The sequence below is a fragment of the Diabrotica undecimpunctata genome, chromosome 5 (assembly GCF_040954645.1).
Source record: "Diabrotica undecimpunctata isolate CICGRU chromosome 5, icDiaUnde3, whole genome shotgun sequence".
NCBI classification, from domain to species: domain Eukaryota; kingdom Metazoa; phylum Arthropoda; class Insecta; order Coleoptera; family Chrysomelidae; genus Diabrotica; species Diabrotica undecimpunctata.
This window is the reverse complement of record NC_092807.1, coordinates 111,551,639-111,579,453: the sequence shown is the minus strand read 5'-3', so window position 1 is coordinate 111,579,453 and position 27,815 is coordinate 111,551,639. Positions and strand designations below refer to the sequence as shown.

General features: G+C 32.3%; 1 protein-coding gene and 1 long non-coding RNA gene across 3 annotated transcripts in view; one reads left to right on the top strand and one right to left on the bottom strand.

The window, feature by feature from the left end:
* Nucleotides 1-27,815, top strand: part of LOC140440747 (uncharacterized) — a 633,916-nt gene that overhangs the window by 390,106 nt on the left and 215,995 nt on the right. The gene's annotated exons all lie outside the window — the stretch shown is intronic.
* Nucleotides 13,766-27,815, bottom strand: part of LOC140440746 (general odorant-binding protein 69a-like) — a 62,029-nt gene continuing 47,979 nt past the window's right edge. For both annotated transcript variants that reach the window (XM_072531120.1, XM_072531119.1), the window contains exons 3-6: nucleotides 24,768-24,856; nucleotides 17,279-17,378; nucleotides 17,132-17,196; nucleotides 13,766-13,887 (exon numbers count right to left, since the gene is read on the bottom strand). In XM_072531120.1, the coding sequence (XP_072387221.1) occupies nucleotides 13,870-13,887; nucleotides 17,132-17,196; nucleotides 17,279-17,378; nucleotides 24,768-24,856 (272 nt within the window). In that variant the 3' untranslated portion in view covers nucleotides 13,766-13,869. The remainder of the gene's footprint in view (nucleotides 13,888-17,131; nucleotides 17,197-17,278; nucleotides 17,379-24,767; nucleotides 24,857-27,815) is intronic.

Below are 27,815 nucleotides of genomic sequence, written 5' to 3'. Positions count from 1 at the left end.
TTTTTTTATGTATTTTAGACTTTTATTTCAATGTTTGATTCAAAACTTGTATTCTAAAATCCATCCGACATATAAAAAAAACGGGTGTGGCAGTCCAGTGGGACTGCCGGTAGAAGTTATACTTCTATACACGCGTTCGCCGTTAAAAATTTATATAGGAGTCAATCTGCACAATCATTACATATGTAATGCTATAGGTAAGAGAGAGCAGAAAGAGAAAAATAATTAGGTATGCAGGTATATGGTGCATCGTTTGCTGTATATAAACATTTGACCTGTAATAGGAGTATAGTAAACGAAGGATTGTATCAATATTTTAATGAAAATATATATTTTTATTTTTATATATGTATAAAAGGAGTTGAATGCAAAAAAAAATTTTACACATACTCTGCAGTAAAATTCATTGTTTATTTTGTTATTAATATAAAAATTACAATACAATAAATACACTGCAACATAATTCAATATAATAATACAATATAAATTAAAATGTAATATTCATAAGTATTTAAAACTGCCAATATACATAACTTACTTTACGAAGATAAAAAATAAAAAACCAACAACTCGGATTATGTTGTAAATTTTAATTTTATTTTAAAATTAATGTATTTTGCGTATATTACATATATTTAATAAGATTAACGTGAGGTTTTTAAATATTTCAAAAATAAAAAAGGGAATTTATAATTGGGATTCGAACTCACAACCACCAGCGTATGAACCAAACACGTAAAGGATTTGCCAATGAGTCATGACACTAGCAAATTTCAAAATTGATAGTTCTCGGTAAAACAGTGATTATTTTGAAATACAAAAGCCTAAAATAATTAGAAACGTTTAAATTTAAATAATACAAAGCATATCACATGAATAATAATATTAATACATATTATATTATATATAATAATATATATATATATATATATATATATATATATATATATATATATATATAATATTAAATATATATACAAAAGGAACATTTTTATTCTCGAGAGAGGAAGAGAGAGAAAATATATCTTCTGTCTCTCTCTTACTCATTATCTTACATATGTAATGGTTTCACAGATTCACTCTCATGCAAATTTCCAACGCCGACCGTGCGTATAGAAGTATAACTTCAAAAATAGTTATTTCACAACATCAGATTAGGAATGGCAGTTTTTGACAAAACACCGGTTTTCGGTTATACCTGTTTTTTTTTTGCTTACGGTTTAACCTGGCGGTTATAATCGGTCAAAAAAAACCGGTTTTTTTCAAAAACCGGATTTCGGTTTTTTAATCCAATAGGTTACAAAGTTAGACTTACAATGCACTTTAGTTTGTGATACTTCATTCGACTCGATAATACTCGTAAATATTATGATTACAAATATCTTTTTAACGAAATATTATAATAAAACTTAATTGTTTCTGGATAATGTGAGTTTGTACTTTCAGTTTGCTTCTGTATTTATAAAATAAACTAAAATTTGAATTATGGTTTTTTTTGGAACAATTACATAAGAATAATAATTATGATTGGGATCCTAACTGGGAAAATAATATCTAACCTAATCCTAATCACCGTAAAAACCTAATAACCGGTTTTTACTTTAAAAATCAAAAATCGGGTATAACCGGGACAAAAAAACAACCGATAAAACCGGTTATTGCGTAGTAAAAAAAAAACGATTTTCGGTTAAAACCGGTAGGTTTTTCCCATCCCTGCATCAGATGTTTGAACTTGAACTGATCTTTCTAATAAAGGTTTTTGACAATTTTTGATGCCAACTTTAATAGTGTCTCCATTGAATTGGCAAAAAATGTTTTTTGGTTCATGACACTTTATAAGAAATGTTTCCGAAGGCTTCACCAAATTGCCTTCTAAAAGGTGATTTATCGATGAGAACGAAGTGTTACTAATTGTAGGATTGCCCAAAACCTCTTCATGTCGTAGCTTGAAATCTATAAAATCAGCTAAATTTTCTAGTCTCTTCCAGTACAACTTTTCCATTTCAAAATCTGTTGGATGGTTTTCATTCTCTGAAGTTACTTTTTCTTTTTATATAGATATGACTCTCTCTGTTTTTTAATGTGCCTTCAGTAAGTTGAGGTTCCATCGTTTTCGTGGTCTCCCTACTGATCATCTTCCTATTGGGGAACCGCCTCTTGTCGTCTTTTCTACTCTATTTGTTGTCATTTGGCTTATATGATCGTTCCATTCTACTCTTCTATTTCCTACCCAGTTCTTGTTATTCTCCACCTTGCATCTACGTCGTATATATGTACTTCTAGCTCTATCCCATAGTGTCTTACCATCAATTTTTCTAGGTGTTTTCATCTCTGATGTTTCTAACATTTACTTTTTGTCCTCTCTATGTCAGGTCTTGTTTCTGCCGTGTATGTCATTAATGGTCTGATGACTGTTTTGTAAAATCTGCCTTTCGTTTCTTTCCCGATATTTTTATTTCTCTATATTGTTTCATTAAGGCAGCCTGCGGCTCTGTTTGCTCTATTCACTTGATCTTTTACTTCAGTTTCGAGTTTTCCGTAGCCAGATAATGTGATGTCTAGATGTTTAAACTCCTTCACTTGATGTATTATCTGACCTTCCAACTCCAATTTACGTCTTAGTAACATTTCTATTGAAACCGTGCATTTTGTTTTTTTTTTGTGAAAATTAACATTTTAAATTTTTTGGCGGTTATATTAGATTGGTGCAGCATACGTTGTAAATCAACTTCACTTTGAGATAGTAGTATTTCATCGTCTTAATTATTGCAGATTATTCTACAGGGTGGTCCCTAAGTAATTGTACAAACAGAAACCCTAGATTCTGCACTTTAAACTATTACGATTTAATCTAACTTGCTTTCATAAAATGTTGATAGTAAGAAAGATACAGGGTGTTAAAGTTGAAATTTAAAATTTTATTTTTTGCCATAACATTTACGTTTGTAAATATTTTTAGAAAAAAATTTACAGTTGGATGCTTTTGAGTAGGATAAATTATAATTTTATACATACTTTAATGTAAATGATAGAGGGCGCCACATATGTCACATGTGTGGCATAAATTTGGGCTTAACTTTTTTGCTCTTTAAGTTAGCTTAATAATAATATTTATGCGGTAAAGAACTGAATATCTGTAGATAAGCATAATTTATGGTTTATTCTTATTAAAACAACTTAAAGATAATAATGTTACATCACAAAATGCTTTGTTATGGCTGCTAAATGTCTTATTGAAAAAAAGATTATTCATCTTCTTCTTTAGGTGCCGTGTCTGTATTCAGACGTTGGTCGTCATTATGTTTACAATTTCTCTTTTCTATCGCTTCTTAAGTTTCTATACTGGCGTTGTATTACTCTTTCTTTATTGTAAAATGCTGAAAACCTAAAATATGTGGTTTATGCAAGATGGTATACCTCCAGATTCTAGAGAGAAGGCAGTGAGAACATACTTAAATACAACTTTTCTGAACATTGAATTGGTAGTGGTAGTCATATTCCTCAGCAATGTGGTGAGATATTGATATAATTATTTAATTTATAAAAAATCTCAAAGGAATACTTATTATTCATTACACAGTAAACACACAGGCAATTTAGTTCATCATAATATTAGTTCGTTATAGTCCATTTATTCGAGATGTAATTATAGTTACTCGTAAGCTGTAACGTAATTATATAAATAAGTAATGTCATCGATAGGTTATCCCGTGTGTATATAAGTAACCAATGAACGAGATAGATCACAGTTTAATATAATATTTAACCTCTGCGACAAATAAGTTGTAGTTCCACAATATACCATAAGATTTGGATATGTAACCAAAAGAATATATTCATCCATTATACATTATAGCCACCACGTAACCCAGAATTTAATCCGCTTGATTTTGGTGTATGGGGCGCATTAAATCAACGTGTTTAGAAGAATCCCATAAGCATTCGCAACCAACTATGGAAAGAAATAAATACTGCAGCAGTTTCTTTAGAACCAATGATGCTATATGAGACGATCTTTTATGGAATATATTGAGAAATGAATTAAAGAAAATGGTGGACATATCGAACACTTACTAAGACAAAAAGTTATGTTATTTAGTTTAACTATGTCTTAATTTGGTTTGTACACAAAATGTTTTGATTATGACATTAATTTAACATAAAACGTAAAATGTTTGATGTAAAATCCTATTATTCTGTTATTTTGTCAAATCCTATTATTAATTATGCTACTGATATATTTATCTTATTTAATATTTTGTTAACTGTTAACTTTAGTTAAAGGTATTTTATACCAAAATTCAGAAGTATTAATGTTTTTCTCTATTTTTCCTTCGTTGCCTTGAGTAATTGCCTTAAATCAGAATTACGCAGCTGATTTGTAAAATGCGATTATGGCGAAAACTTTTGAATTTTGAAGTTATTAACGAGTATACCTTTTTTTGTTAGGATAATGTATCTTTAATATTTTTTGTCACAAATATAGGTAACTTGAAGAGCAAAAGAGTTAAGTGCAAATTTATGCCACATATGTGGCATATGTGGCGCCCTCTATTAGCTACATCAAAGTGTGCATCAAATTATAATTTTTCATATTTAAAGGTACCCAGTTGTAAATTTTTATACATAAATGTTTACAAACATAAAAGTTATAATGAAAAATAAAATTTTAAATTTGCACTTTCACACCCTGTATATTTCTTATTATCAACATTTTATTAAAGCAATTTGGCTTAAATCGTAATATTTTAAAGTGTAGAATCTTCTGTTTCTCTTTGTACAATTACTTAAGGACCACCCTGTATATTGTTTTTCTCACATTTTGTATCCTTTTTTAGTTCTTATTTTTTTTTATTATTTCTTTCTAATACGTATTGAACTATTTGATGTGATTTTAATACCTTTGGTGTATTAGTAAGGCTACACCTTCTTTGGCCCTGTTTTTTTTTGCTACTCCACTATAGATTAGTATGTATTCACCTAATTTTGGTTAACCTTTTCTTTTCTTTTTGTTTCCTGCAGAGCACAAATGTCTATTTCTTTCTCTTTCAGCACTTCGGTAATGTCTTGGTCCCTTGAGTTGAGTAATACTCGCATCTGGGTTTTAGATCTTCATCTACGAAGTCGTCTTCTGAAGTTATTGGAGTATTATTTAATTGACTAAAAAGTGGTTTGGTTATCATCACCGAATCTTCTATGTCACATCTTCGTTCTGTCCGGTAGGTTACTTATTATATTAGCTGATAATGAAATAACTTCATCATTTCGGCCCATAATAAAATTATGAAAACGGTATTTAAATTGCAATATTGAGATAAGTCCTTCTAAGCAATCTTGATTTAAATTGTATGTTGTTATATACTATGTTGAAATCTTTTTTAAATCCAGAAGCAACAGTTAATATTTAATGCTAACAATAATACCATATTGAAAAAACAGTAAATACTTTGAAGTGGATGTACGAATATTTTTCACAAGATTTTCAATTTTATCTAAAATAATAATTTGCTTATTTAAAGATGTTTCGTAAGCTTTAATATGATGTCTTGTATCTTTTTTTTTTAATTTTAAATTGAATAAATATCAAACAAGTCGTTAATTTGTTTTATCATTTCCGCACATGCTAGCCAATTGACGTTATTCTTGAATTTTCCCAAAGATCCCAATCTAATAAGTGCCTTAGAAACAGTGTGTGAAAAACAGTTTTTTTGGCAACTTAACTTTCTGGGGTTGAGGTCCTTTCACTGTAAAAAATTCATCGCTAATTTTGTGAACAATATTCAAATCAATTTGTTTTGTATACTTGAGAAGATCGACTATCGGTCTGACGTTGATCAATTTTTCATTTAAAACAGAGCCATACTCCAAAAAGTAATTTCTAAACAATTTTAATTTTTTTTCCAGATATTGGGTTTTTAAACCAGGGCTCACTTTTAGAAATAAATCCTTTCCAAAAACCTAGATTACTGCCACCCAAATCTGAGTTTATAGCATAAACCGTATAGTTAATGTTCTCCGAACTCTCGATTCTTTCAAATAATAATTCTTTTGTCATTGGCCGATCATAATCATAGAAGATAGGCTGCTTCCATTTGTGGCAACTACTCCGGACCATACCAACTTGCACATAGTTATGAGGTCCTAGAATAATATAAGGTTTTTTATTATATTTGAACGTTGTTGGTTGAATTTTTATCTCATCGAAAATAATTATACAAATTTTTTTCTGTTTATTAGCCCATAATTTTTCAGGAGCCTTAAAATTATTTTCAATATTCCTAGAAAAAATATTTGCTTGTTAGAAATGTACTTAATTTAAATAAATTTTTACCTGGACGAATTTCGACATTGGACGCCCATTTTGTTATGGTACGAATTATTACTTTTTTAGCATGATTCACAATTGTTTTGTTTTTTTTTTTTCAAGTTGTCCAATTTTTTCTGAATCTTCATTTGAACCAGTCAATTCGTATTATTCCTTGTGTATGCTGTACGAGGAAAATAACAATACCATATATAAAAGGATTATCAGAAAAACTTCAGAAAAAAATCAGAAAAAGGAGGAAAATAAATTCAACATTCAAAACAACACATTGAGATCTATTTTGTCTAAAACCAAATCTAAAAATGAACAAGAAAGGACTAAGAATTGGAATTATAAAATACCTTGTGAATGCGATCAGTTTTATTTATTTCAAATATCAAGGCTATTAAATGTTAGAATAAGTAAACATCACTATTATATTAAAACTAGAGAATTTGATAGCTCTCAGATATGTAAACACGCATGGGATAATGAACATAGGGTTCAATGGAATGATTTAATAAGTCCTAGAAGAAACGAATGGAGAAAAGCGAAAAATCAAAGAAGCAGCTCTAATTGAACCAATTGTGTCGCAAATTCCTCGGCAGAATGTAGTAGGATCTGGTTACCCATATTAAAAGAGGAAGTTATTAAAAGAAAAATACCAGTATTAGTAAGTCGATGACATATAGAGGATATATGTTTAAATAAAAAAAAATATATAAAATCAGAATTTGGTGTTTATTGAAAGTAAACTAAATGCACGACCAAATACTTACGATGTCAGAAGAGTATTGTGAGGTTTTTCCTGGTTTTTCCCTCATATTACCATAAAATCACTAACAGGTGATTTTTACTGTCATAATGGCATGTGTTTGTGTTTTTAAAAACGAATTACATGCTATGATTTTTTCTGGCGGATATTCTCAAGTTAAAGTTGATTTCATGTAATCGAATGAAGTATCTTACAAGTAAAGTCGTCCCAGGAACGCAACTTAACAACATTGGCAATATCATTTTAAAGTCGTCTACTTTAAAATGTATAATGTATGTCTGAATTGTCAATATAAATGAGTCAGATAAAATTAAATTACAAAAAGAATTTTTCACCAAGTAACAAAAAAACAAAATTTGTTTATTTTACTATTGTTTGTATTTTGACAACAAGCTATTAATAATTGTAGAATAGATTCGAGATATAGGCAACTAATACATAATATATATGAAAATGTAACTATGATAGTACAACTAGACGAAAATACAAATCCCATCCCCATTAAGAGAGGAGTGAGACAAGGAGACGTAATATCGCCAAAACTTTGCAACATAGAATTTAGAAGAACCAGAAGAATCTTTGGGCCTTATCACGACATTAATAGCAACCAAATGAGAACAAATGCTGAGGTCAAGCAGATGTATAGAGCAAGCGATAGAGTCTAAGAGATTAAATACCAACGTCTTAGATGGGCTGGCCATGTCCATAGACTGCCTAATAACCGCCTTGCCAATTTAATATGCGAGGAAGCCCCCACAGAAAGAAGACCCTTAGAATGTCCACGAATGCGATGGAGAGACAATATATGGTCAGATCTAAGAACAATGGGGCTGCCCACTGACCCAACTATTATGAACGACCGTTCAAGATGGAAGCAAGTTGTGCAGTCAGCCAAAACCCACCTTGGGTTGTAGTGCTACGAGAAGAAGAAAAAGAAACAACAAGTTAAACCACCTCAGATTCGCTGACGACATAGTGATAGGGGAACTAGCAGCCAGCTCCCAATACGTCGGCCTAAAAATGAATATAAAAAAACTAAAATAATGACAAACATAGATGACCCCAGACATATAACTATAAATGGCAGTGAGATAGAACAAATCCAGGAATATATCTACCCAGGCCAAATCCTGAGACTTGGCAAAGAAAACCAAAGTGCGGAAATTACTAGAAGAGCAAGACTAGCATGGGCAGGATTTGAAAAACTTAGTTGGATACTTAAGAACCGCAAAATACCCTAATACTTGAGAAGCAAAGTGTTCAACCAATGCATCCTTCCTATCATGACATATGGATGTCAAACCTGGACCCTAACCAAGGCAAACATGAATAAACTAGCCACAACAGAAAGAACAATGGAAATAACATTGTTAGTTATACGACTGTCAGATAAAAAGAGAAACGACTGGGTAAGATCCAAAACAAAAGTCGAGGACATAGCAACAAAACTTGCCAAACTTAAATGGAGCTTCGCGGGCCACACTGCTAGACAAAAAGACCAACGTTGGAATACTACAATACAACATTGGAGACCTTACGAAAGTAAACGACCAAGAGGAAGACCACAGATGAGATGGGATGATGACATTAAAAGAATAGCCGGAACAAATTGGAAATATGTTGCTTAGGATAGAGACCGATGGAATGAGTTGGGAGAGGTCTATATCCAAATATGGACGACAGAAGACTAAGAAGAAGAAGAAGTATTTTGAGAACGATTTCCGAAGTGGAAATTGAAACGTCAATAAATGTACTTTAACCTTTAATTGTGGCTTATTTCCACTTAAATAGTAATTACTATAACACGCCACAAGAAAATAGCTTCAGAACAATAGTAAAATACAACATTTTACATTTTGTCGTTCGGTGACGTAGTCATAGAAGAAAGAGACACTGTTATTCATGCGCGTGGCTTTATCTTGTTGTCGTAGTATCATAAGCATAATAAACTATTTTATAAAATATGCTTATATATCCTGAAGCGCTCCACCATTATTGTTGAATATTTGGTCTCACTCCATCGTGTCGTACATGTTTCTTATAACCGATTAAAGATTAAAGTTTCATTACTTATGAAAAACAAGTTGCCCTCCAGATCTACGATCCTAAAAAGGTTTTTAAACGAGATTCCTTGTCTGTGGTTAGGACGTCGCAGTAACGAGCAGAGCGGAGAAATCAAACTCCGGGTCACAAATCCGCCAATAAGATGTTTGAGTTAGAGACAGAGGCGATAATAAAGATTTGCTTGGGAGTTTTAGAACGGAGAACGCCGTATTGGGGATTGGATTCCCGTTGGAAGTTTGTTGATCAGAATTTACTGAGGGATTCCGACCCAAATTTCGTTCATAAATTCAATTGTGGGATGTGTGGTAAATAGAGTGAAAAAGGAACCTAATGCATTTTTGTAAAGGTACATATTGTGTATAAGGATATATGTTTTAAATAGAGGGAGAAAGATGAAACAGCTAACTCTGGTTCATTTTGCGGAAATATAAATGTTCGCACGTTTGATAGCAGCGAACCGAATGCATTTTTATTTTATATAAATAAAAATGATTTCAATTAGGTTTGCATAAATAGGGTAGGACTAAGTACTGAGCCTTAAGGGGTACCGTTTTCTGCAGTATAAAAATCAGAATAAACGTTATTAACTCTTACTTGGAAAGAAAAGTCTTTTAACAAATTTTTAAAATCGGCTAAGCAGTGTCCTCTAATATTGGATGCGTGCAATTTTTTAATAATGTTGAATCTCCAACACGTATTAAAGGCTTTCTTTATATTGAAGAAAATACCTATGCACATTTGATTAATTGCTAACGCTTCTTGGACATCACTTTGTAAGTATACGGTATTGTCCATTGCTGACCGATTACGTCTGAAGCCGTTTTGCTCTGGTAAGAAGAAATGAGATTTTTCCAGTGTCCACATAAGCCGGGCATTGACTATTTTCTCCATTAATTTAGCCATGGCACATGTTAGAGAGATGGGTCTGTATGATTCTGGATCAAGTTGAGGCTTTCTGGATTTTAAAAATGGTAAAATTGTGGCTTTTGTCCATATAGACGGATATTGTCGTTGTTGCCAATTTTGATTGAAAATTTGCAGTAGATGTTGTTTCGTTAAGATTGATAAATGCTTTACGAATACAACAGGAATATTGTCGGATCCTGGATTTAAGTTTTTCATATCTTGTAAGGAGTTATTTAGTTCTATAATAGTAAGAGGTTGAGATAGGGGGTTTTCGTGGGATTCTTCTAGAGACAAGATGGTGCGTTCTTTCTTTAGCTTGTAGTCCCTAAAATTAATATCGTAGATTTCGCTAGAGGAATGTTGTTCAAAAATGAAAGCAAGAGTTTTAGCAATGTCTTGTGAAGAAGAGACTGTGGTATTGTTTATTTTAAGAGTGTGAATTGATGAAGAATACTTTAAACCGGAAATTTTCTTTACCCTTTCCCAAACTTTGCTCATTGGAGTAGAACTGTTTATTTCTGAGGCGTATTTTGACCATGAGGCTTTTTTTTTTAATTATATTTGATTAATTGGGCTCTAGCTTTTAATCGTTTGAATTATATTTTACTTTCTTGGGTTTTGTGCCGTCTAAACCTATTTAAAGCTTTTTTACTTTGCTGTATTGCTTCTTTGCAATCCTTATTCCACCATGGTACTGGATGATAATTGTGAATTTTTTTTATTTTTTGAATGTAGAGTTCTGCACTTTTTGGTATTAAGTCATTAAAATTGGTGATTGTTTTATCGATATCACAGTAATTTATTTCACAGCTTTCTACGGAATTATCAATATATGTTAAAAAACTCACCCAATCAGCCTTTTCTGTTATCCATTTTAAGATAAAGGTATCTTTTGGTTCCGGTAGGGTGTTAGTATTGCAGATTTTTATGGGGTAATGGTCGTTGCCGTAGTTGAACGACAAAACTTCCCAGGATAAGAAAGGAGTTAAAATTGGATCACAGAGACTTAGGTCAATTGCCAGAATTCTCCTGATGCTGAGTTGCACCTCCTGGGGGTTCCATCATTAAGAAAATTTAAATTAACGTTATGTATAAGTTTTTTCATTATTCTTCCCATCTTATTTATGTTAGAAGATCCCCATATTATATTGTGTCCATTAAAGTCACCGACGACTATACGTGGTGTTGGAATTTGGTGTATAAGGTGCAGTATATCTGCATAATTTACCTGTGAGTTGGGAGGAATGTAGATATTACATAGATAAAATGATATCAAGGAATCAATTTTGATGACTATAGCTTCTAAATTGCTTAATACGGGAAATAAATTTGCATCGAAAGATTTTTTTACTAATGTCATAACACCACCACTAGCATGGTTAACAAGCATCCTGTCTTTACGAAAGCATATGTATTGTTTTGGACTGTATTTTTATTGGGGTTTTAAATTGTTCTCTTGTATCCAGATTATGTCTGGACAGTTTTCGGCAATGATAATCTGTAGCATAGCCAAGCGATGGAAGAATCCATCGATATTCTATTGTATGATCGAGTTGAATGTAAGAAATAAAAAATTTAAATGAAAAAAAAAAAAAGAAATAAAAACTAAACGATAGCTGCTAATAAGTGCTGGTTTGTGATGCATCACTTTCTAATCCAGAGCCCACCTCTCCAAGGTAAGCAAATATTTTTTTGTTTAAGTTAGTTAGTCTTGATTTTATTGACCTTACTTTTAAATAGGGACGGATTTGTTTGGACATGTGAGAGAGACCTAGCAAATCAGGAGTGAAATCCTTGATCGAGATTATGGGATTAGATAAGCCGACAGGTGTTGTCTAGTAGGAGGGCTAATTGTTTACTGTTCAGTGGAAATGGTGGTTCGTGATTATTTATGAAGGTTTTGGCTGGTTCTATTATGGATGAAAAGAATAGATCCTAATCCATTTCTACAAGTTTAGTTTTCTTTGGCTTTTTTCGAGTTCTTGTGGATTTTGGTGTTACAAATGGGCTTTCTTGAGGTGCAGTGTCAGTTTCTGGAGAGATGACTTCATTTTGAATGCCTTTCTTTATTTCCTGTTTCTTCTGTATTTAAATTGGGTAATTCTAACTGTATTTACATTGGGTAATGTTGTAAAAGGGTGCTTTGGTGTGATAATGGAGGTAGAGTTTGGTTAGGCGGCGACATTGAAGGTTGGCTAGTTCAACTGGCAAAGGAACACGATTATGTAGGAGGTGTTTCTGTTACAGTTTGTGCAGTTAAATCAGCTATAGTTGTAATATTAGAAGTTGTAGAACTTAGTGGAGTTTGTTGTATTTCAGATATATTTGGTGCAGGCTGCTACCACGTGTCCTGGTTTTTACATTTAAAGCAGACGTTCCCATCTTGTGAAAAGAATACTGTGTAGTTTGTGTTTTCGAATGTTATTGTTATGGCTCTTGGGATGGTTAAATTATGAGGGCTAACATATACTTGCCGTCTAAAGCTTAGGATATCGCTATAATCGGGAAGACTTGCACCGATTTTTAGAAATGTTATGGGAGAAACAAGGTTTAGACCAATTTTGACTACCTAATTCTTTTTTAAGAATATTATGTGGAATGGTCGGGCATACGTTTGACATAACAATTCTTTCAGCAGGTGTTATAAGCCGTCTCGCTCTTAAAACTTCTCCTCGGATAGTGATTTGACCATGGTTATCTAGAAACTCATCTAGGATATTTTTGTTGGCAAGTTACATGCAGATTTGGTTGTTGGAAAGGCGGGAGGCGAAAATGATATTTTTTGGTAGAATTATAATACCAAGAGGAATTAGGTAGTTTTAAGGCGGAGTATTTTCAATTCCACTAAACACTAGTGCTTGTTCTTTGGAAGGAAATTTAAATTGATTGGTCACTGCTGAGTAGCTTTTTGGTACATTTCTTTTATATTGAGATGGTTCGAAATCAAGTTGTTGTGCATTACTTATATCCATGCTTGCTTCCGTAAAATTATTTTAAAATAACAGATGTTATCCGCAAGAGTGAGTGCGGCCCTGTCCCCTGATGGGAACCCAACCGGTTCTTATCAATTTAAACCTCGATTGAAAGTTTCTTGGTTAATATAATATTATTGGTATATACAATAAAATCTTTGTTATTTGGAATAATTAAGTGAAAAATAATATCTCGTTGGTAACTTACTGTCTTTTTTATTGATATTCACAACTTTCACAAAATAAATCAGACTTTTTACTTGCACTTTTTGTATAAATTACGATCATAACTAAAACACAGGTTAACTTGTGCTCAGTCAGGATCGGTCTCCTCTAAATGAATATTGGTAGTCAACGTTTGAATTATCTTCGTTGTCATTGATACTTTTATTCGATAACTCTGAATTAGTCTTGTGACTAAAATCACTATACTGTTTGCTTCAATTGGACAGCCTCCATATTGCTGGCATCACTAACAATCTCATTCTACTTAATAGCAGTTTCTTCAAAATTGTTGGACAATATAGATGTTTTTTCCAAGGAACTAGCCATAACTCTCAATAACGACTTAGTAACGCGAACAGGCAGGTGTCGTTTCACAAACTACAATTACTTTATTTTAGCCTTATACTGATTCGAAATTTCATAGGGTAACTGACCAGTCGGTTTAGGATGAGGAGGCGTTGCTAACTTGTCGGTTAGGTAAAACTTTTTCCTGTTAAGGGTTGAATAAACAACTTAAGAAAAACTTTTATTTAAATTAACAATACAAATAAATTTTTAATTATACCACTTTAAAAAAGGAAAACCAAAAAACTAAATTACATTTTTTCTATCAAAATATTTTTCTATGGTAAAAAGAATGCCTGAAAAATAAAGAAAACTAAAATTAAAAGCTATATAACTTATGTGAAAAGATATTTACTTCTACTACAACAATAACAACTAATTATGTAAAAAACATTTTATCGTTAGATCTTCATCTAAATGTTTTTTTTTTCAATGTAATACTTAACTATATTCGCAAAAAAATATATACATTCTTTCAGTCATCATCGGACTGACCAACTCCAATGATGATTCGAGTTTGGACCTATTAGTATAAGTATTATTTTTTTCTGCATTTCTATGCATCTTAATTTTGAATCGTCAAGCTTCCATCTATTGGTGATTACAATTTAATTAAGTAAAATATTATATTTTGAGTTAGTATTGGAGTCAGTTGAGTTCATAATTTAGAAAACATAAATAATTTTATCGAGATGGAAGAAGAAAATAACTTAGTTGATTAAAATATAAAAGAAATCAAATTGACATTTACTTTTTACAGTTTTTTTTATATGATATTAGGATCAGAGAACGAATGGAACGAACGACAGGAAATTTTATGGAAAAGGACACAATATAACTAAAAAAGTATGGAAAATGTTCTAATATCATTACCAAATAGGTCAAAAGAAAGAATCTCTTATTAGTACATGTCTTTTTCTTCGTTAAGTGTCATCTCCGCGGCGGAAGTTGACAATCATCATAGCTATTCGGACTTTTGAGACGGCTGTACATACGTACCACTCTCTCAGGTTGCGCAGCTATGACATTCTACAGTACATGTGGTGATGGGCAATGTCAGAAGAACATGTTGATTTTTATAAATCTGGATTTTAGGCTTAAAAAGCTGACGGGAAAAGTGCCAATATGTTAAAGGACCTGTACAATTCCGATGTATAGATTAAAAATTTCCAGAGGTGAGTCACTGTTAACTAGACTTAGACTGCGAGTTTGGTAGTATTGAAAGGAACATACGAAAATAGTCTAATATGTTCTTACCAGACATACAATATTGCAAACAACCACAGGAAACCAGGTTATAAATATGAAAGCTCACTTTAGGAACAATGAGGAATTAGCTATATATATATATATAAAATTCATCATTATCATCATTGGCGTCACAACCCATGTTGGGTCTTGGCCTGCTCAAGGATAAGTCTCCATTCTCTCCTATTCTTCTCCTTGGCTTTCCAGTTTCGTACTCCCAACATTCTCAAGTCTTCCTCCACCTGATTTTTAAATCGTGCTCTGCGCCTGCCTCTCCTTCTCACTGCATCTATTCTTTGGTTATAAATATGTTTTGGCGGCTCCATATTATTCATTCTCTCTATATGACCTAACCACCGCAGCCTGTTTATTTTGATGGACCTAATAATATCAGGTCTGTCATACAGGCGGTAAAGTTCGAAATTATAGCGTCTACGCCATAATCCACCCTCCTGTACTCCCCCATAGATATGCTAGAGGATTTTACGTCCAAAGCATCTTAAACGTTCTTCATCGCTTTTTGTCATCGTCCATGTTTCCGACGCGTAGGTGTGGATGAGCTTGATAAGAGTTCTGTATATCACTAGTTTCGTTCTTTTTGTAACTAAGCTTGTTGTTAAAAAATTTTTTAATCCATAGTAGGCTCTATTTGCCAGATATATCAGTCTCTTAATTTCTGCACTTACTGCATTATTTTGAATAATTTGTAAGCCTAGGTATACAAACTCTCTTACTCCTTCGAAAGTATATGTTCCGATCGTTAGATCTTCGGGTTTTGCTGCTTTTATATAATTTGATACTTTCGTATACTTCGTCTTACTAGTGTTAACCTCTAGTTTCATTCTTTTTCTTTTGCTGCATCAAGCGCCTTGAATAATTCGAGTAGGTCTGCATTTCTTCTTGCAATAATGTCGATGTCATCAGCGTACGCTAGTAATTGTACGCTGCGATTAATAATACTTCCTCTGGTTGTTATTCCAGTTTCTCTTATCGCTTTCTCTATTACATATATAAAACTAGTGAATCGAAAAAAGACCTCCTTTAAGCGACTGGGATAGATAAATCTGCTAGTTATCTGTACAAGTATAGCTACGATCCCAACATGCCGTTCAAGAAGGTAGGCACTCAACGTTATAGGTCTAGTCTAGTCAACAATGAGAAGATCATTACTAATTTACAAATTATCGGTTTGAGTCATTCGAAAAATCCAAACAGAAAGGAAAATTAAAAAATAACCTTCTCAGGTAGTTTTACCAATGAAAGGAGAGTTACAGGTAATTTAAATGTAAACAGAACCTTTATATACGTTTTGGGTCGGGGGCGATTTCTTATTTTAAAAAAACCATTATGAGCGGAGTGATTCAAGGGGGCCAGTTGACATCAGTTTTTATCCAGCATTTGGTAAGCTACAAGCTCTTGTTTCAGAACGTCGGAATATTAATAATTTTACTCAGTTCGTGTCAATAATGCGTCACCGACAAGTTATCTAGTTTTTTCTGCACATAAATTCAAGACAACTAAATTTCGTAAATCAGCTGACGTAAGCCAGTTATTGGCATTCAAAATAAGTTGTGGCAATTTTTTAAATAGACTTGTTAAAACGTTCTTTGCGAAACTTTCATTTGTACCAGTTTTCTGGGCGGTCCTTCAAAAACATATAGAAAAGTGAACCTATTTCCCTAAGGAAAAAATTTGTTCCCTAAGGGAAAAACCAGCGACCTATGACTGGTACGCTAAACAAAGGCATCAGGATAAGGCGTAAGGACAAACACACCTACATCTGCGCATACCAGTCTTAAATTAATGCTCCAAAACACTTCCCTTAACCTACAGAAACCAAACCCAGGGTAGTCCAAGGACGTATAGAACGCTCGTTACTTGGACTGACTCTCAAAGTTAGAGACGAAGAAATAAGAAGGACAGGCGTCACAGATGTCATAGAGCATATAACATGATTAAAGTAAAACTGGCCGGGCCATGTGGCCAGAATGAATGATGGGCGGTGGGCCCAAAAAATTAAAGTATGGTGGTCACGAGCTGACAGAAGAAGCAGAAGTATACCATATACACGATCGATAGCCTACGGCAAAAGAAACGCTGGGAATTGGCTGCAGGAAGCTTAAGACCGACAAAACTGAAAGAAATTAGGGGAGGATTATGTTCAACTATAGACGCAGAAGGCTGGATGATGAATTGTCTTTAATTAATCCAATTTTATTGTGTTCCCTTCATCGAAGAAATTGGATAAAGAGTAAACTTTAAATAATGATTCAGTAGATAAAATAATCTTACCGTTTTATCTTCATTATACTGACATTTCATTGTATTAAATACGACGTCACATATATCTGCACCAGCTGAAATAAATTAATGTATTAGTATCCACAAGTAATATAAAATTAAATTGTAGGAAATAATCAGAAGACACAACAAATTTACCTTGACTACCACATTTTTTGATTACTGGGGCACAATACTGTAGATTATCGGGTAAAGTAGCCAAAGCATAATCTACGTCAATTTTTCCATCATCACCTATCTGCAACAAAGCAAAAATCAAAAATGACTCTTAAGGATGTGTCTGGAGCTCGTTTAAGAGCTATCCGTGATGCTTACCTTATATTTTATCTTAATTTAGTTTATAATTCACTGTTTTCAAGCTATATCTTTATTATTTCTTGTTCTTCTTGCATTAAGAAATAGTTTGGTGTATCTGGCATTTTAGTTTTTTATATTTTTAACATATTTTGAGCGATGTTTTCAAATTAAAATGATTAAATAAAAAATGTAGATCTCTTTTTGTATTTGCTGAGTATTATCAATATGTTCATGTCTAGTGTTGCTTCGTTTCGGTTTTTGTCAGTAGTATCGATTTTATAGGGACTCAGTTTCATAGATTTCAGAATATGATATTATTCGTCTTTTACTTTTACTGTATTTTGTTTTATCCTGATATATTGTAGTCCTACGAGAAGCTAACCATACATGCCAACAGAAAACTAATGATACCTCCCTGTGACCTGATACCCGTAATTTTATCCGGATAAGTTCTAGTGAGCTATTCATACTTTTCAGAACCATAAACTACATCTAAATAAAGTCCAACTCCCACTACAATATCTTTCGTTGTCGAAAGGATTTTCACCTCTTTGATGGTAATTTTTTTTTCATTATTTTCCTCCCTTTACGCATTTACGCAATTTTCTATTACCAAACAAGTTTGAATATCAGCTTTATACAACTTTAAACTTATAAACTAGATAATTTCGTTTTTATTTAGTAATGGTTCCATTTAATTTTTTAAGCGTTTATGATCATACTTTTTGATAAATTAGAAGCAAATCCTGGCAAGAATTCTAATGTTTCTATCCAAAGCATATTACCGACTTTTAGGAAACTGTTGTTATTTCTAATATGCCTTACCGTATATTCATATTTCTTCATTTACTGATTTTTGAAATTGCTGTGCTATCTTACTAGAGTACTAATGGGTAGCGGGTAGATACTTTTAAACGATCCCGGTAGAGAATAGGTTTACTTCAGGAAAAATACTTTGCCTACGCGAGCGATGCTTTGCGCTTATTCTTATTTAGGAAAACCATGTCCAATCATTTTATGCTTCCTAAAAAATCCCTCCCAAGAATTTATGTATCTATTGACTATCCCTCCTTGGTGACACGCAGCAGCGATCATCAGTACCAGCATAAGGTGCAAAGAAAATAATCATGGATCGGCTTGATATTCGATTACCACACGTATGGCTGGAGCAATTTGAATGGTTGTGGTACTGCTATGAGGAAGGAAATGTAAAACCACAGTATACAAATTTTTTAAAAAAGTTATTACGGCAATAAACTAGGATAATAAAAGCTTATTTCAAGATCAGCTATCCTAGTAAATCTATTTAAGTCAATAGACTGGATAAATAAGGGAATCCCTGTTAACAGAAGATACTTGAACCATCTTAGATACGCAGATGATGTAGTACTAATAGCCGACAATTGGAATGCACTGAATACGGTGATTAAGGAGCTACACACAGAATCCCATAAAAAAAGACTGACAATGAATTTGAGCAAAACTAAACTAATATCAATCAAAGATAACAAACCTATTGTAAACATCCAAGGGACAAAGATAAAACACAAAGATGAATATACATATGTGGGTCAAAACGTCAAGATAAGCAAAAAAATCAGACTACCGAAATAAGCAGACGTGTAAAAATGGGATGGGCAGCATTTTTGAGACTCTCATACGTACTTAAAAATCAAAATATACATCAAAGACTGCGAACCAAAGTGTTTAATTTCTGTATCCTACCTGTTCTTACATATTTTAAGAAAAGACACTACTAAGTTGGAAAGAAGACAAAAACAAAGAAAATTATTTGAGTTACTGAACAATGTCAATAAATGCAAAATCACAGCTTAGTGCTTTATTGTGTATTAACTATAGGGCATAGCTATTAGATGAATTAAGGACGCCACGGAGTTAAGCTTTTTTAACCTATTTTAGTACCATTTAGTAATTTAAATCAAAAAAGAGTTGATACTCGGTCAACTGTGACTAGATTACAGTGGTATTAGCAGTTGTTGATTCTATAGGGATATACTTTTTATGTTTTTCATTATTTTCATTATGATCTAATGCCTGGTTGCACCAACAAATCTTAAGCTCCAGCTTAGCCTAGCTCCGCTTACAGCTAGGGCCGCCTGAACTCTCACTTACGTTGCACTATAATTTTCGATTCTTACTTAAGCACGTCTTAACTGCGACGAAATTTAAGGTGCAATTCACGTGGCAACCATGTAACTTGTCCATTATTGGGTGACGAAAAGAGTCTTAAGATTTTTTTATTTTTATGTGCTAATTTAAATAAGTATATATTTTTAATGCTCTGTCATATACTAATAACAAAAAGTTATTAAGTATACATTACAGTAAATGACCATTTACTTTTCTTTTTCTGGAAAAGATCACTGCCTATCTCAATCAACCAATTTCATAATCTACATTATATAGGTTTTTCTATACTATATGGCTGATTATGGTGGTTGTTGACCTTTTTTTGCAAAAATGCAACAAAGATTAAACACTAGTAAACCTGTAATTTACTGAAATGTGTACTTAATGAGTTTTTCTTGTCATCAGACAATACATAGTTTTTTTTTTCTGAATTTAAATATTGAATATATCGTAAGTAGTAACTCTCCTTGGTTTATTTATTTTAGGGTGTAATAGATACAGGTGAAAATAAAAAAAAATATGTATCTGTATTCCACAACAATTTCCACAACCCTCAATTTTTTGAGGGTAGATTGCTCATGAACTCAGACAACAACTTAAGCTGAGAATAACGGGGGTGGATTAGGATCAGTTCAAGCTGGAAATAATTGATCTAAGACTCAATATGTTAGTGCAACCAGGCATTAATACGTTTAAGTAGTATACCGATTTTTATAATATCCACCAATAGTTGACATCTATTTATCAAGTTAAACGTGTTGTTATAATCTACTATTTGTATATATTCAAAATATAAGTTATTCAAACATTCTCAGAGATTCGACTCATTCAGATTCAGAGATTCATTCGATGGTTATTAGTGATCAAGTAGTCTAATAACAAAAATAAATACAACAGAGAAACTCTAGAAGAAATGCTAAGATACTGTAAAACTTTATTTAATAACCCAACCTCCAACTACCCTATAACTTACGAACAGTTATTAGACTTTTTTGAAAAATGTGAGAACTCACCAGACCCGTTGAGTACCGACAAAATGTATACATAAGAAACAGGAGGGGTCATAGATCTATTAACTAATATATACCCTTACCTGAATGACCGAAAAATTAAAGTCAAATGCACTCGAATAAAAAATAAAATATTAAAGCAAATCAACTCAGACCTTCAAACAGACTTAGAAAGCGACGTATCTACAAAAACTTATTAATATATCAATTTCAACTCTCTAATTCAATGAAACATAAATGGATATTATGCCCATTAAGAAATGTTAAAATTATTAAATTTCAAACCTAAACCTAGTTTAATATGTTTACAAGAAACCAACTTCAAAAACAACAGATCTCATGACTTTCAACTATTTCTTTAGAAATCGAAAAAATACGAAAATTGCTAGCAGAGGGGTAGCAATCTACATAAAAGAGAACGTTGACGCTAAACCAATAAAACTCACAACAACTATCGACGCAATTGAAATTAGAGTCACAGACACAATTTATTTTGCAATTTGTATTATTTACATTCCTCCCAATAAAGAACCCGATTCAAAAGAAATTTTAAACCTGTTAAATCAACTACCTGCTCCACGGATAATAATTGGAGGATTTAATCCTCCATAATCCGTTATGAGGTTCAGCAAAATTAACATCTCTAGGTGGAAAAATGGAAAAAATAATAGAAGAAGTCAACTTAAATATCCTTAACGACGGACAACATAGGCGTATTGACATAAGAACAGGTGAAGGCTCTAGTATAGATCTTTGTATTTGCAAACCATCAATTACACATTTTCTTACGTGGGATGTGTTACCAGATCTATATGATAGTAATCACTACCCCATCATAATTTGCAATGAACTACAATCAACTACCTCGCAACAACTAAAATGGAACTTAAAAGGCGCAAATTGGACAGAATTTTAAAATTACGTTGAAAATAGGGATGGCGGTTTTTGACAAAATACCGGTTTTCGGTTATACCGTTTTTTTTTGCTTACGGTTTAACCTGGCGGTTATAACCGGCCAAAAAACCGGTTTTTCCAAAAACCGGTTTTCGGTTTTTTTAATCCAACAGGTTACAAGTTTGCACTTTCAGTTTGCTTCTGTATTTATAAAATAAAATAAAATTTGAATTATGGTTTTGTTTGGAATAATTACTTGAGAATAATAATTATGATTGGAATCCAAAATAATACCTAACCTAATCCTAATTACCGTAAAAACCTAATAACCGGTTTTTACTTTAAAAATAAAAAACCGGTTATAACCGGGACAAAAAAACAACCGATAAAACCGGTTATTGCGAAGTTAAAAAACCGGTTTTCGGTTAAAACCGGTAGGTTTTTCCCATCCCTAGTTGAAAACAATCTGTAAAACTTAAATGAAAATGTAGATATAGACAAAACAATATACTCTCTGACCAACGTAATCACAGAATCAGCAAATAAGTACGTTGGAATAATTAATAAAGATCACAAACATCAGTTGGTACCTTGGTGGGATCATGACTGCAAAGAAGCATTAAAATAATCGAAACAAGCTTTTAATAAATTCAAACGACACCAAACTCAAGAAAACTCTATAGAATTTAAAAATTAAGAGCAGTCGCTAGGTATACCATTAAAAAATTCAAACGTGACTATTGGAGAGAATATGTCACCACAATACATAGTTCAACTCATATAACAACTATATGGAAAAAAGCCAACAAAATGTGTAGATCCAAACCCCATAAATTAATCAACTTTCTAACTCAAAGTAACATTATTTATAAAAGCCTAGAAGAAATATCCAATATACTAGTATCTACTTATGAATATAACTTAATAGCTTAAATTATACTTCCAATTTCTTAGATATCAAAATAAAAGAAGAAAAAAATCCTATAGAATATTGCGTTCAAAACAATAACGATCTAAATGTACCAATAACAGAGAAAGAATTAGAAAATGTATTTCAGAACTGTAAGAACACTTGTCCTGGACCCGACATTATACCGTTTATATTTCTTAAAAATTTAGGTCCTCAATCTAAAGTACATCTACTTAAAATCTATAACATAATCCTGTTCAAAAACGTGTTTCCAACTAAAAGCAACTAAACCAAAATCAGATTCACAAACATACCGACCGATATCCCTCACATGTAGCATAGGTAAAGTACTAGAAAAGATAATTAACAATAGGCTTATGTGTTATTTAGAATCAAACAAACATCGCTCAATTTAAGACAACATTGTTGACTTAGAATCAGAAATCCACGAATCATTCGCAATAAAACACCACTGTGTTGGTGTTGCTTATATTTTTTGATATAAGCAAAGCATATGATACAGTTTGGAAATATTCAATCATTAAAACACTCAGCAACTGGTTAATAAGGGGTAACATATTAAAATACATTTCAAATTTTCTTGAAAATAGACAATTTTAAATTCGAGTTAACTTAACATATTCTCAAACAAAAATTCAACAAAATGGTATACCACAAGAATCAAACTTAAGCAAAACTTTATTCTTAGTAGCAATAAATTCGATATTAAATAGAAAACCCCGTCAAAGCTAGATTCTATGCTGACGACCTAGTTATTTTCTGTAGAGGGAAAAACATAACAACGAATCACAATCACATTCAAATAGCGTTAACACACATTGAGAAATGGTCAGCTACAAGTGGACTTTAGTTTATCACTTTAAAAACGAAAGCAATCTGTTTCTCAGAGAAAAATCAAATCCAAACAAAACACGAACAAAAACTAGATTATGCAGAAGAAATCCGATTCTTGGGTATGACGTTTGATAAAAAATTAACTTGGAAGAAAAATATTCAACAGCTGAAAAAATCCTGTCTACCTGGTATAAATTTACTTCGATCACAAATCCATAATTAGATCAAAACTTGACTACGGAGACAAGTTACTGGATGTTATCCAAAATAGATGTCTACGTATTTCTTTACGTGCTCACTACACAAGTCCCATTCAAAGTCTCTATTAGGAAAGTGGAGAACTTCCTCTTTCTTTCAGAAAACAATATCTAAGCCTACCATATGCAGCAGCAGTGCCATCAAACCAAAATAATCCAGTGCTGCTCAACGTTTTTGCTAATCAATTTATAACTAAATTTCAACTTACACATCAAAATGATCATCCCTTTTACATTCGCATGCAATCATACTTATCCAAATTAAATTTTCAATTTCCAAAAACCTATGATACCTCTTCAACCGACAACCCTGCACCATAAACAATATCTATTCCTGCTAACGACATCAGTCTAACAAACCTAAGAATATCAGAGATATCATCAATGGTCATTAAACAAAAGTTTCATAAATGCATTAAAAAATGAAGACAGAGTTGGAGCAGCAATTTACTCGGAAGACTCCACAGTTAGTTACAATTGTCGTCAAGTACAACCATCTTTTCGGCTGATTTATTCGGAATTCTAAAAGCATTATCGTAAAAAAAACAGAGAAATATGTAGAATAATCACAGATTCCCCAAGTTTATTATCCTCACTGACTCAATTGTACTGTGACAACCCCCTTCTACTTTTTATTAAAAAAGAACATTTTAAATAAGCACATCCAAGTTTATTTTTTATGGGTGCCTTCTGATGTCGGAATTGGAGGTAACGAAGTTGTAGATAAACCTGGCTAAAAACGTACCAGCTAACCCGATGTCTGAAGAAAGTAACATAGTGGTACAAAACGATTTAAAACCATACTTAAAACAAAAAATAATTCAAAAATGGCAACAAACTTGGAACAACCCTCCATCAAGGCTATACGAAGTTAACAAACATCTACATTTTTGGAAACCAAAAATAAAAGATAGAAGAGAGCAAGTGATACTTACTCGTCTCCGTATCGGCCATACACGACTTACCCGTGGGTATTTATTACAGCGCAAAAATAAACCAGTGTGTGAAGTATGCAAGAGTGTTTTAACCGTAAAACATTTTTTAATACAGTGTCCCAAATATAACAGTGAACGATTCAAATATAGCATACCCAACTCCCTAAGAGATGCTCTAGAAGAAAATACAGACATCCAAAAAATATTTTCTTATCTTAAAGACTGTCAACTACTTCAAAAGATCTAAAACATTCTTTGTAATACACATACATTATTATTATTGTAAAATTTCATAAAAAATAAAACATTCTCACTTACCACACCGATTTTATCAAAATAACATTTCATATAACATTTTAGTTTGGGATCTTGAACAAAATCTCCACTTTTGGCTTTGTCGATGACATCTGTAAAAGAAACATAGTAGCTGTTGAAAACTTTAAAAATTAGATTATCAGCTTAAACAACTTAAGTACTTTGGCACCAACTTAAAAAGCAAATGAGACTTCAACGTGAAAACAAAGATAATAACAGTAATATCTTAAGCTGGTTTTGGTAAATTTGGTATCTATATCCTCGGAAGTAAAGTTTTGGTAAACCTTCGAATCCGGTTCTTAAAACAGCTCATGTAGCCCATGCTAATTTACGGAAATAAGAGCTATAAACGTAAGATATCTGAATCATGTGGTAGCTTTTAGAATGTGGTGCTGTAGAAGATGGCCCAGAATTTCATGTATGTACCAAGTTACAAATTAAGTTCTAGTATTAGTACTAAGAAGAGAATTAATGTGGTAGAATACGTGGCTACAAGTAATATTTACGTTTCAGAGAAACAAGAAACCGGTGTGGCATAATATCTGATATTATAATAATAATCAAAAAAAGGAAAGAGGAATCTCTAGTACATTCGACAATAGGGGAAGAAGAGGCACATGAGGACAGAGGCACAAGTAGACAGTTGATTTTTTTCGTCTAGATTTCTTTTCGAATGGTTCTAACTCACTCTTCTAGGTGGTACTGGTAATATATTTCTACGTCCAGAAATAAATTTAATGCCAGTTGCCATTTGTTTGTTTCACAAGGTTGTGTTACTTTTACCACGTAAAAGTAATTAAACAGTTTTTTACAGATTGTAATATTATTAAGTAACATTCTGTGTTTCCTTGTAGTGCATCGTATTTGAATATTGTCATATTTGATATCAGCTAAGCTTCTACCGTTTTGTTTTAGTCATAACCTAAAAACAAATATCCGGTAGTTAAAAATCTATGCATACAGGGCAGATATTGACACCATATAGAAGAAGAAGTGGACAGTGTCCACTTGTACCCCATAGATTCTTTCAAAACAAAGCAACCTAAAATATAATTTTTTACCTTACAGTTCGAAATAATGGTGACAATCTACATTAGAAAAACTGAGAGAAGTAATATTCCTGAAAACGTAGTAGTTCAGATCATTTGCGATATAAAAAATGGTAACAGATCAATCAGAAACGTAACACAGAGATATGAATTGAATCAAAATATGTAACCAAAATATGTAACCAATAAACATAAAAGATTAAAAAAAAGTGGTCGCAAATAAGGGCTGTAAGCAAGTGTTACAAGCAGTTGAACCAGAGAGAGGTAAGCAAGTGACGTTTGTTGGAATAATTATTGGCAATGGAAACGATATTCTGTTTATTTATATCTTCCCACGAGTGCGAATTAAAGAGTCATTCCTGACTGGAGCTCCAGAAGACAGCATTGGTATTACTTCTCCAAGTGGTTGGATGACTAACGAGGGAAACAAGCTCCAGAACAAATTCGTCCATACCCAAAGGCCGTGAGAATAAGTTCTAAACAGGGAAGTAAGAAAAAATTTCAACCATTCTGACAACTACAACAGAATAAAATAAGATTGGAGAATAAAATAAGAGAAAATTGGGAAAAAAAAACGGACTGAGGAAAGAAAGGCAAGCAATGTAGAAAAAAAATCCAAATCTCATATTCGCAAGGATTTTGATCAGGAGACATCAGAAAGCGAAATTATTGGGAAGAAAAAAAATTATAGTCTTATGGAAGGTGACACTGAAGATGGTAAAGATTTTGGATTGGTTCTTACAAATATTCAAAAGGGGATTTTGTTCTCATTTAATTTGCTACAAAATCAAATTCTTTGTTGGTCAAAAAAAAAACACTCAAATTCTTTGTTGGTCAGATCGAAAAGGAACTAAAAGGGTCAGAATTTTTAGTAACTATTTTAAAAATGACGCCGCGACAAGATTTTGTATTTCCAGATCAGAAGGATGAGAGTCATATTTATGCGAACGATATTATGAGAAAATTGCTAGCTCCTAAAAAAAATTTGCACAGTAAGATCCAGCTCGTTTTTTATATTTTATGTTAATTTTCATGGGTTTTGTATGGGATAATTCAATGTATTAAGTTAAATAAATAAATACTAAAAATTGCACTTATAAAAAAATGGTATTATTTTATTATTACCAAAACCTGTGTCCATAAATATGTGTCCAGGAAGAGAATTAACAGAAAATGTTACCACATTATTACACAAGATTCTTGAAATGAAATGCATACCCGGGGAATACAAATTAAGTATATAATCTCTAAATACAAAAAGTGGGGCAAAAATGACCCATCTAACTATTAAACCATTACGTTGCTGGACACCAGTTTGAAATTATAGTGGGAATATAATTTTTTACCTCTTTTTGCAATTTATAAAAGAAGGCAAACAATTTTATAAGATTAATTTTATGGTCTACAAAATTCTCTTGGGGTAAGTATTTTCTTTCGAAGTCACGTTTTTTAATTGGGTGCAGTAGAATCGTAACAAAATTTAGCTAAGTTCAATAGTAATTCTATTTCATTTTATCCTTGCCATCTGCTATTTGTTTCATTGTAATTTTGAAAAATGGCAAGGAAGTTAAACCCCTTTTGATGTGCCTCTAATACCAGTTGTTGTTGCATTTTTAGTTTATTGACCAGTTTGAAAAATGTATTGACCACGTTCAAGACCGTATGAAAATTTATTGATCACATTCGAGTTTATTGGCTGAATTAATCAAATCATGAAAATTTGTTAACCAGTGAAGGACCTAACCTAAATTCTTAACAAATTATGAAAATTTATTGACCATTGAAGGACCTAACATCTACAACACACAAGCATCCCATCGAAGTCATATGTATCACTAATTGTTAAGCTTTGACAGGTTGGATTATTGTTTTTATTCTGTTTAATAAATATTTTTGGTTAAAATTTGTCTTATTTGCTATCAGCTAAGAGTTCAGGTTCAATCCCTAGTATAAGACAATACGTACTCACACTTGAGATACTGAGATACCAGTGAGATGCATG